Here is a 10,930-nt window from a genome sequence, read left to right as displayed (position 1 = left end):
ATCCCTAAACATAAATGTGGAAAATAATGCTCTACACAGACCGTTTACCATGCAATATTAGTAATCAGCACCATTATAAAAATGTAATGAATTAGTACAATGCGAAATAAATCGTTGGAAAAACATTGTTTAGCTATTGAGTCAGTTAGGTTCTCCAGTGCAGGTGTTACTTATCCGTCTTCGTCTTCTGTCTGGTCTGTGATGACCGGTGGCAGATGGAGAGAAACTGTAGCCACAGCCTCGAGCTCCCAGGTACTGTACTGACAGCCATCACGTTGTATAACAGCACCTGAGACCACGCCTTAATGTTTATGTTGTTGCTGTTTTGTTTATTTTGTACATCACTTGTTTCAGCACAATCAAAACGTGGACATATCAACATGCCATAAAAGAGACATAGTGGGAGTCGGAGAGACTTTTTATTGAGCATCATATGGTGTCCTTTCCCTTTGTCTTGCTGCCCCTTCTCTCTGTTATCTTTTTCCAGATGTTGATGAGGGCCACTCTGCCCATGAGCATGGTGATGGTAAAGTTGCGTCGGTACCACTCTCTGCCAATGAGGTAAGAGAAGGGGGGGGGGGGGCGCAAATGCATCAAATGATAGCAGAAATCATTGATCGATGATCAAAAAATGTATTTTTTATCCACACATCTTGTGGTCACATCCTGGGAGAGCTGTGTTTAAGCCCAGGATCAACTGATGAGAGAATCAGCTTTAACTTGCACGTATACAATTTACTTACTTACAAACTTACTTATTGTAAATTGAATGTCTTATTCGATTTGTGTCCAGAAAGCTTTTGTAAAACACGGCCATTTCTTCACTGTTAAGAGCCCTCTTTCGCCCTAGAAAAAAATTAACAGAACAAATCAAAGTTATTTTAGACTGATCTTTTCCTGTCCTCCTTCATAATCACCAGGAAGATGTGGTTTCAGGGAGTCAGGTGGCTGAACGGTGAGGGAATCGGGCTAGTAATCTGAAGGTTGCCAAAATGACATTGTGTCCTTGGGCAAGGCACTTCATCCTACTTGGCTCGGGGGAATGTCCCTGTGCTTACTGTAAGTCGCTCTGGATAAGAGCGACTTTCTAAATGTATTCCCTCTTACCTTTCTCGTCTCTCTCAGACAAGCCCTGTGCTTGTAGCTTTGAAACAATGAAGGCATCCTTCTCCTAAAAAAAAAGTTGTGTAAATGATTAGATTCCTAGTATTGGCTAGGCTGATAGATTTATTTCTGTTTCTTCTTATGTCTATCTGAATTACCGATGCAATGCTGCCACCTGGCGGGAAATACATTGATCTACATAAGAAGAAAAAAGACTGTAAACTGATCAACTGCCATTCTCGGAGAAAGTACCTTGTTGAAAGTGACATTCTGCTTCGCCCAGAACTCATGGTTCCAGTCCTCTGTGTCCTGCCTCAGTTTTCTTAATAGCTTCTCCAGCTCTGTCTCATTCTCGGGTATGTGATATAGGATTGGCCGCAGGTTTGACAACCTGTCTGGTGGACCCATCCAGTCATGCTTAGAATCAGCTGATGGGGTGAACTCAGATCTCTGAGAAAAACAAAAGAATGTGGGTTTATTCCACTCGTGAATTGAGTCATCTGATCTGAGAAGTATGCTAATTACCATTAGCCTATAATTACTCCTGATGGTGATGACTAGTCTGAGAGCAGAAACTACGGCAGATGAATCAAATGAAGGCAAGGTACCGGTATATCCACAATGACAAGAAGTTCTTGTTATTTCTAAAGCCATGGCTGGCTCATTTAGATTGTTTCAAGTGAGTTTGGGGTTGTGCTAGCTAGGTCACAAGTAAGGCCAAATATTTACGGTGATGTTATATATCTTTTAAACAAGCGGCTGTCACAGACAAACTTGATTTAAAAGTTGTCGTGAAGTGAAATTTACTATTTTTTACTAAATTGACTGTCACCTACCTTTGCAAATGTCCCGTTGTGGCTCCTTTGGTTGGAATGGCATTGGCGACTGGTAAATATTGAACTAGGCGGTCGTGCACGATAAGACAGATAGAGTGACCTCCATGATAAACATACGGACCTTTTCGAAGTCATCTGCAACAGATATTTTATAACCCCAGGATATACGTACAGCTAGATAGACCTTCGCCTTGGGAGTTATTTTGGAACATCTTGGAACAGGTACAGTTAGCAATCTTTACACATACTCGGTTCCACACATCACCCACATCGGTATAACATGTATTTAGTATACCCGGGCAGTCACGCGGAGTAGCTTGCCTCTGAACGGGTTCAGTCCCCAGCGTTCTTGTCTGGTGCGCAGCGCACCGGGCGCTCCCCTCAACGGTTGAGCCAAGTCACCTGAATGGCTTCCACCCGGGTGAACCTAAACGAAGGCACCTTTTTTTTCCTACACTAAAATTGTTGGACGACCAACATCTTACACGATTTGAATAGTACCGCTGTCTAAATAAATAGCATAGCTATACCAAGACAAGTTTACATAAAATATATTGAATGTCATATTCGCAGTGTAACTACTATAATATCAAACAGATGTTATCTAAGAAAAAAGTTGTTTATTCAACTCCCTCGGCCATTTGAAGAACATACGCAGCATTATGATGTTCGGCGCGATGATTCCTCTAAAAATATAAGTCTGGACGTCACAGTTGTAGCTAGTCTACAGTAGCTATCTAGCTGTTAATGGTAATGTTATTTGCATATTGCTTAGCTCTCATAAAGCGTTCCGATGGCTGTGCGTTGGTTATGCAGGTAAGAGTTAAAGCATTTGTTTTGTATTGGTGTATTTGTATGTGGCATTTTGTAGAAGAATACAAAAAACAACGTAGAGCTAGGTCTTGTGTATCGATAGGTCACTGTCGGCTTGCTACATCCCTTTCTGGCTAAGCTACTAGTACCAGCTAGCCAACGTAAAAAGAGTGACTATTCAGAATATTTGAGCGCAGTTTCACTCTTCAATTTGGCTTATTATTGGGCTGAATTCCAAAATTCGGTAATACTTTTGACAGATGAATAAAACCTAGTCCACTCACAAACTATTACAGTCTTATTTATTTAAAATTCAGTTGACAGTTATGGAGCTTGGGTCATTGCTCGGTGAAATGTCTGTGGCACACACAGTAAACAGCTGTTTGCATCCTATACCACTTAAATCGCTGGCTTTCTAGGCCGCGTCCCGTTTACCTAGTTCTAGATAGTGTTGAGGTTCAAATCAGGAGAAGGATTCAAGGTTAAAAGCCAAACCAAGTTGTTTGTAGTTTATTGATAATAAATGATGCAATCAACAATGAATACACACCAGGAGGTTCTAAGTCTGGATCGGCGATACCAGTCAATGTTACCAGTCTCGCTTCATATAGTAGAGTAGACAAAGGCCTTTGTGAGAATAGTCTTGACAGAAGTCAGAGAGTTCTGCCCAGTCCCAATTCTCTCTACCTCTCACTGGGAGACAGGTCTTGTACCCCCAAAGAGAGGTAGGGGTTTGTTAGGTGAATGGTCAGAAGACCATGGGAAGGGATGTGGTTATCCTATTAGGTGTTCAGGGGGGGCAGTTCAAGGATCTGATGAGAAGGGGGGGGGGGGGGCAAACAAGACCCAAAGGTCTGATGATGGACAAAGGGGGGGGGGGGGGGGGGGGGGGGCAGAGTCTCCAAGATGGGGAGTAGATATGGGGAGTAGATCATCAAGATGGGGAGTAGATCATCCTGATGATGCAGGAGGAGCAAGAGAGTTACATCTTCCACGGCCAAAGCATCACCTTATCTTTCATGTTGACACTTTTACAAGCATCGTTTTAGTTGGTTTTGAATATAGGCCTGTTTGGTTTTCCTTCACATTTAGAGTTTAATTTCAAAATGACCACACAATATAGGCTAACAGCTCTTTAAAGGTATCTGACGTACGCGAACAAACCCTCTTTGTGTGTGGGAGGGGCGACACCGAGTGGACTGCAGCAGTGTTTAGCTTGCTAGTACGTACTGGCAACACGGTGACGACAAGGCATCCATTGAAAACATCAGTGCTGCGAGCGGAGGTCTAACAACCTAAATATTTTTTGGGGATACGACTAGACTACAACCTTTTATTTACGTCGTTGCCATAGCTGATGGAAAAGGACAGTTATAGAAATGTGCGCGAACGTATTTGGAGTTTTGAAAAGGTGAGACATTTCATGCGCATCTGGGAAGGTGCCGCGACATTGCTGGCGTTTGTTACATTGAAACAGCAGCCTAGCAACTGACACCGGATCATTTATGTTTAGTGAGATATTGCAAGGCAGAGGGTGCATGCTAGGACCCTGTAATGGTATATGGACGGTTGCAAACATTCAACGGTGCTAACGTTGTCTTCACTGACATTCTTTTCTGCTTGTTGTCAGTTAGCTAAATATATGATGAGATTTGCATCGATGACATAATTGTTAAAGCTGTGTGAGCTCATGCATGTTTTCATGGGTGGAGAGATTGGCCTAAGTGTTGTTGCAGGTGTAATATTTTGGGGAATGACCATGTCACATAGATGGGTGATGAGCTCTGGTGCATCATTCCTGGAATGCACAGGATGCTGGAATCAAGCGTCATGTAATTTGTTTACTTTAATTTGAGTGTAAGGTCTAAAAGGCTTGGGGATTAAACAAATTAAATTGTATATTTCTGTGGATAAGGGTCTAAGTCTTGCATGATAACTGAATAGGCCGTTTGTAAATAACTTTGAGAACTAAGAAGCACTCTAAACCCAGCTGATGTTTTTGCCCATCAAACAGGCATATGACTTTTGTGGCATTGGCGAATTGTCTTTGTTGTTGACATATTTTGAAGTGAGAAGTTACAGTAGTGATAAGGAAGGTTACAGACCATTTTTAGATTGAGTACACATGGTGTTTCAAATGGTACAACTGTTCGGGTTGTGATTTTAATCCACAAGATGGTATTTTAAGTCTCTAAAGCAGAGCACTTGAGAACAAAATAACTGGCTTTTGTGTCAGTGTTAATGAAAAGTATTGCAAAATTATCTAGCGGGTCTGAAGGGTTTAGATACTGTAGAATATCATACAGTAGCGCTGTGTCCTTGCCAAATCAGCATTCGCACCATAATCCTCTTAAAAATCGTTGTCATGTCCCAAACAGGAGTGACTGTCTCTTTAAACGTCCAGAGAATGGCGTGTCCGTTGTGACATCACAGACATATCGCTGTGGAATAGCACCAGCAGTAACATATTTTGAGAGGCTTTCAATCTGCTGAGGCTGGAGGCTGATGGCAGGAGCGTAGCCTAACTTAAATGGTGTATTCTCTATCTCAGGCCATTGCTAACTTCTTTTGTCTCAATTAGGCGTTACCTCAGGAGTTTGTGTAAGTAATTTTTTGTGGTATAAATGATTTCACATTTGGATTGTCTAACAAGAACTGAATGAATTGACTAGGAAGTTGGTCAAATTGAGCAGTTTCATTTATTTTACATTTGACGCCAGGTTTGTTTAACAACTGTGCTGTCAGTGCAGTAGAGTTTTGGGTGCATGGTATTGATTGAATAGACATGTCAGAAGTGACAACAGCCTAACATCATTGTATTTTAAGCTGAATGATTGGTATGATAGTGCTAACATTCCAAGATAGAGCCTGGACTCAATTTATTTATAACTGTATTGGACTCACACCTACTACAACAACTAACCACTGAAAGACTATTACTTTGTAATAATTCCTTGTCTGTGGAGAAAAGGGTGTGTGTGAAATACCTTGTTCATTTTGGGTGAAGCATGGTTACCAACGAACTTAGATCTACAACAGGAAACACGTTATTAATACAATGCAAACATTTCCCTAACAACGTTATCTAGGAAAATCCTCAAACAGGTTAATATTTTACATCAGTATTCTAGGATTCAATCGTCGCGATAAACAAACAATGCATAAATCCACCACAGACCATGCGTTCTAAAACCGCGTCGCTCGAATCGAAACGGTTGCGTACTGTTCTTGAACGCGATGTGCCATGTTTTTCCTCCAGCCTGTTTGGGAAGCCCTTTGATGGTGGGAAGAGGATGGACCATGGTAGCCAGCAGCACCAGCAGCCATTCTACCATCAGCAGCACCACCACCACCAGCAGCAGCAGCCCCAGCCACAGCAGCAGCAGCACCCAGCCATGATGCGTCTGTATGAGATCCAGAGGGAGGTGGCCTCCTTGGGCCCCCAGGTGTGCACCTACAGCGGGCTGCAGAGCGACCGCGAGTACAAGCGCCTGGAGCGCGAGCTGACCCGTCTGCTCCTGGAGGTGGACCAGGTGGACACGGAGGGCAGGGCGGAGCTGCAGGGGGCGCGCAAGCGCGCCGCCCAGGAGGTGGAGGGCCTGCTGCGCTACCTGGAGGAGAACGCCACGCACCCCTCTCGCCTGGCCATCGAGGAGCTGAGCCGCGAGGCCCAGCGGCTGGTGGAGGAGGGCGTGGTGGCGCCCCAGCGCGAGGGCGGCGCGGCGGAGATCGGCGACGAGCTGGTGGACGCCGTCCAGGAGCTGGTGTTGCGGCTCACCCAGGTGAAGACGGGCGGGCGCGTGCCCCTGCGCAAGGCCCGCTACCGCGCCCTGACCCGCGTGTGCGCCGTGCAGGACGTCATCGAGGGCCGCACCCGCCAGCAGACGCTGCCCCTGTCGGAGGACACCCACGCGGCCGTGCAGAGCATCAACCAGGTGATGGTGCAGGTGAGCGGGGCACGCAGCCAGCTGGTGGCCCTGCTCATGGGGCTGAGTGGCAGGGACAGCTGCGCCCACCTGTCCCGCGTGCTCACGGAGCTGCTGGTGGAGCTGGACGCCCTGGACGTGTCTGGGAACGCGGCCATCAGGAACTACCGCAAGCAGGTGGTGGAGGAGATCAACGGCCTGCTCAAACACCTGGACCTGGAGGGAGAGGGAGACGACACGCGCAGGTACCGGGGACAGCCTCCCGTCGACACGCCCAAAGACGTGGACAGTATATTAGTAAACACTAGGGGCATAGGTTTCGTTATATGGGTGGGACATTTCTTAAGATAAACAGTCACATCCTCAGTTATGAAAACAAAATCTGTTCCACCCACATTTGAAAACTGGTAGATGCTGATGTCAAGCCTCTTTCAGGGTTCAAACTTGGGCCTGACGTGTTTGCTTGGTGCGCTCTGTGTTCCCGTAGGTACGACCTCGCTCAGAACGACTCCATCCGGGAGATCGAGGCGGTGCGGAGCCACGTTCACCACCTGCTCGGGCAGGTGCTGAGGCAGAGCGGCATGGGGGAGCTCAGCTTCAGACACAAGGCGGAGCTCCAGAGCATGCTCACCCACCTGGACCAGGTGGACACGGCCCGCAACCCCTGCATCCGCGAGGCCCGCCGCCGCGCCGTGCTGGAGGTCCAGGCCGTCATCATGTTCCTGGACCTCCGCGAGGCCCTGTTTCGCCGTCAGCCCGGCCCGGCCGAGCCCCACGCTCACAGGGCCGTGTGGCTGGTCCTGGGCAGCCTGTCGGACCTCCAGGCCCAGGTGCTGTGCTTTGACGGCAAGCGGGCCGACAAGAGCTACATTCTACTGGAGGAGCTTCTGACCAAACAGCTGCTGGCCCTGGACGCCGTGGACCCACAGGGCGACGAGAACACCAAGGTGGCCCGCAAGCAAGCCGTCAAGTTCGCCCAGAACATCCTCAGCTACCTGGACATGAAGACAGACGAGTGGGAGTATTGATGGAGGGAACACCTGGACTAGGAGCGGGTTCATCTGGACGTGGCTGCCATACACGCTGGGATTGTCTGGGTTGGAGTGGGATGAGCAATTGGTATAGAAATCTGTGCATTGTTGCTCCGAAGGTTAAGGGTACTGTAAATATTGACTAAATCCCAGAATGCGCTGCAGCAGCGCTTTTCGTCTCTTTGTTGTCATTGTCGCTGGCCTGCGGGAAAGTCAACAAAGAACCTTTTTGTGAAACCCACTTTGGAGAATAGTGTACCATTTTATGTGCTTTTTTGAAAGTTTACAGAACATCTTTTTGAAATGCTGTGTGTGTGTGTGAGTTGTGACTAGTGTTCTTGTTTTGGTGTGTGGTTGAAAAGCCTGCTGCCAAAGCACTGAAGATGTATGTAACAGTGATTGGAGTCTTTCCGGAAGAATCTGTTTTATAAAAGAGGAATTGGGAAAAGGGTAGATAATCCTTGAAATAGCATCTATTGTCTAGCTTAATTACTTTGAGTGTCACCTGTTAATGAACCCAGCCAAACAATGTCTAAGTAAGTACGTACGTACAGAGACAGTAGGGGTAAACCACCTGGCATGTTACTGTCTTATTCTGCTCCTGTGTGAATGTGTCATTGTCTGTGTGTTTCTGGTAATGCTTAGTGGCAAACCTTCCAAAAGCCCTGGCTGTATGCAGATGTTGCTGGACTAGCATAACAGGTGGGTGTCCTACCAAACAGTATTGCTGCACTCATCAGTCGCTCCTGAAAACTCCTTTTGACGTTGGCTAGGACTTAATTTTCAAGTATAAAAAAAGAACAAAAATAAAAAATAAAGGTCACAAAAATCACTTGGAGGGGAAAAAAAGTTTACACAATGTGTGCTTTGTTAGGTATGTGTTAAACTGGCTTTAATGACGAAGATTTCAGTTATCCTCGTAGATTCTGTTTTGTGGAAAACTGTGTTGTCGAAGTGTCCCAATGTCCCCAGTGAAACCGTAGTCATCATTAGGCTCGTCCGCTTCAAACACGAGCAGAATGGGGATCTGACCCAGTTCCGCTTCCCTGTAAAGAATGACCCTTCCTACATGAGCACAACAACCCCTTTAAGCGACGCGTTTACCCCTAGTTATGTGTGCGACAGTATAGCTTATGTCGGCTGTGTGTGTGACTGTGTGTTTGCTTGGCTGGACCCTGTCAGGGGTGGACATGAGAGGTGGGAAGAGGAGGCTGTCGCTGGCCTAGCCTTTGAGTCGGTGTGTTCCTCGGTTAGAGAGTGAGAGAGCCCTGCGGGGGGGAGTCCCAGCGACGGTGATCAGAGTCGACAGGGCGTTGTAGTACCGAGGATCGAGTCGTCGTGAGATGGAGCCCAATTCTCTGTGCCTTTATTTTTATCCTCCCCTTCAAGCATTTTGATCGTCGAGTATCCCCCCCCCTCCCCCCGTCTCCCCGTCTCCCAGAAAAAAGGGTGTCGTCCCTTTTTATAGATGGATTTGCACACGGAGACATGGAAAAGCACTCAATAGGTGGATAACAGGAACCCAGGGCTGTGTTGCCACTGTTGGTGATTTTGCACTCCCTCATAGGACACCTGAGCAGAAACGGTCTGGTCTCTTCCCACTGCTCTGAATCTGACTGGGGTTATTCAACTCAGCTGCTGGAAGGAAACATATGGCAGAAAGATTTGAAAGCTTCACAGCCCAGACTTGACTTATCCAGTATATGGCAGTGATTAAAGTAGACATGTCCAATCTCAAATGTTCAAACATTGTGATGCTTATGCAATAACTCTGCTACACAGTTCAAACATTATTGGTCTTTGAAACCAGCCCTGGATTAAATTAATATTCTCTTCTGACCCCTTTTCGGCTCCCTATGTAACATTCCTAGCCTATATATCCATTATTGTACATTCACTGTTGAGCATATAGACTCTGGTTAGGTCTTGTCTGTTGCCCTGACAGTGCAGACGTTTGGTTGACAGCTCCTGTACACGGGGGGGCTGAACAGTAGCTCATGTCAGATGTGCAGGCCTCTGCTAACGCCAGCCATCAATACATGTTCACATAACCAAGATTTCTAATGCCTGAGTGAAGGCTTCCCATATGAGGAATGTAGCAGATGTCTGTTTGGCTAAAACACTGCAAGGCCTAATTTAAAGGGTCTTGCTTAAAAAAAATAAAAGAATAAATTGCATTTGGATCCAATGCATTTTGACAGTAATTGTTACATGACAACCATCAGTTCAACCCTGATCATGCAACAAATTACCTTTTTATGCTGAAGGGTTTGAATGTATTCCTTGAAGAATGTTTTCTTATGTTTTCTTATAAGTACCAAAGCTGATTTATTTTAAGCACACTTCTAAGATTCCTCTATATCAGTGTTGGACCGTGTGATTTTGCCTTTTTAAGTGGCAGGAATGTTTATGTTCATTTGATGGCGAAGGTACTTGCATTTCTCCATCCAAGGTTTGCTTCAGTCGCCTTTGACTACGTTGATTGTGACAGGCTGTGCTGTTTCTCATGCAAGATGCGCTTGTACAAAAGCACACAGAGGTTGAAATGATGTGTGAATGCTTCAAAAATAGGTTTGTTTTACTTTGTATTCCCACTCTGAAATAAAGAGGGTGTGTCTCAACCCTGTCTGTGGAACGGTCTGTGTTTATTTCTGGATACGGTTCCCATGAGATCACCTGGAAATGCAGACATCCTCTTTATAACCAATTAAAATCTCTGGAAACCTCAAGATACAAATAGTGTATATGGGAAAAGTATTACAGCAGAGAACTGGTTAAGCGGAAAATGTGTTCCTTGACTGGCAAACCGTGCCTTTCGTCAAGGGCATAAGTACAGCTTTCAGCCAGTGTGTGGAGTTTGACTGTCGAGTCAAATCTGGGAAAAGAGTGAAGGCTGTTTCCAGACGACTGTGTGAGCCGTGAGCCGCGTGTCCCTGAAGACCCAGCGTGAACCAAAGGGATCACTCCAAACCCACACAAACAAACACAGAAGTAGACTTTCAGCGAGAGGCTATTTCAAGCAGTGACCCAGAAGTGACACCCGTCGCGGTCCAGGGACACGCTGGAGAACACGTCCCGTCCCGGGGCACTGACCCGCTGGGCCGGCCCAGCAGAGAGGCTCCATGTGTGGGGTCGTGACCCTTCACACGCCAGGGTCACTCGGATCACAAACTCACATCCGCTTCATCCTTCACCTCCTACAGTACCGAGCTGGACCGAG

General features: G+C 46.3%; 2 protein-coding genes across 6 annotated transcripts; one reads left to right on the top strand and one right to left on the bottom strand.

Annotated features, from left to right (window-relative positions):
* Positions 1 to 308: 308 nt before the first annotated feature.
* On the bottom strand, positions 309 to 2,281 carry coa8 (cytochrome c oxidase assembly factor 8). Of its 2 annotated transcripts, none has more exons than XM_084680279.1 (5): positions 1,941 to 2,258; positions 1,357 to 1,554; positions 1,108 to 1,171; positions 756 to 846; positions 309 to 550 (listed from the first exon to the last, which is right to left on the bottom strand). In XM_084680279.1, exons 1-5 carry the CDS (start codon positions 2,073 to 2,075, stop codon positions 430 to 432), a joined length of 609 nt encoding a protein of 202 aa, XP_084536405.1. In that variant the 5' UTR covers positions 2,076 to 2,258; the 3' UTR covers positions 309 to 429. The 2 variants fall into 2 exon arrangements, with proteins under 2 accessions (XP_084536405.1, XP_084536414.1); XM_084680288.1 differs by having other exon boundaries at positions 425 to 550; positions 748 to 846; positions 1,941 to 2,281.
* bag5 (BCL2 associated athanogene 5) lies at positions 1,627 to 10,345 on the top strand. Of its 4 annotated transcripts, none has more exons than XM_084680258.1 (3): positions 1,627 to 1,708; positions 6,013 to 6,924; positions 7,167 to 10,345. In XM_084680258.1, exons 1-3 carry the CDS (start codon positions 1,689 to 1,691, stop codon positions 7,705 to 7,707), a joined length of 1,473 nt encoding a protein of 490 aa, XP_084536384.1. In that variant the 5' UTR covers positions 1,627 to 1,688; the 3' UTR covers positions 7,708 to 10,345. The 4 variants fall into 4 exon arrangements, with proteins under 4 accessions (XP_084536384.1, XP_084536375.1, XP_084536367.1 ...); XM_084680249.1 differs by lacking the exon at positions 1,627 to 1,708 and adding an exon at positions 2,420 to 2,756; XM_084680241.1 differs by lacking the exon at positions 1,627 to 1,708 and adding an exon at positions 3,821 to 4,164.
* The last annotated feature ends 585 nt before the right edge of the window (positions 10,346 to 10,930 follow it).

Source organism: Hypomesus nipponensis, chromosome 3, assembly GCF_054491055.1.
Source record: "Hypomesus nipponensis isolate SF chromosome 3, ASM5449105v1, whole genome shotgun sequence".
NCBI classification, from domain to species: domain Eukaryota; kingdom Metazoa; phylum Chordata; class Actinopteri; order Osmeriformes; family Osmeridae; genus Hypomesus; species Hypomesus nipponensis.
This window is presented reverse-complemented; position numbering and strand designations above follow the sequence as displayed.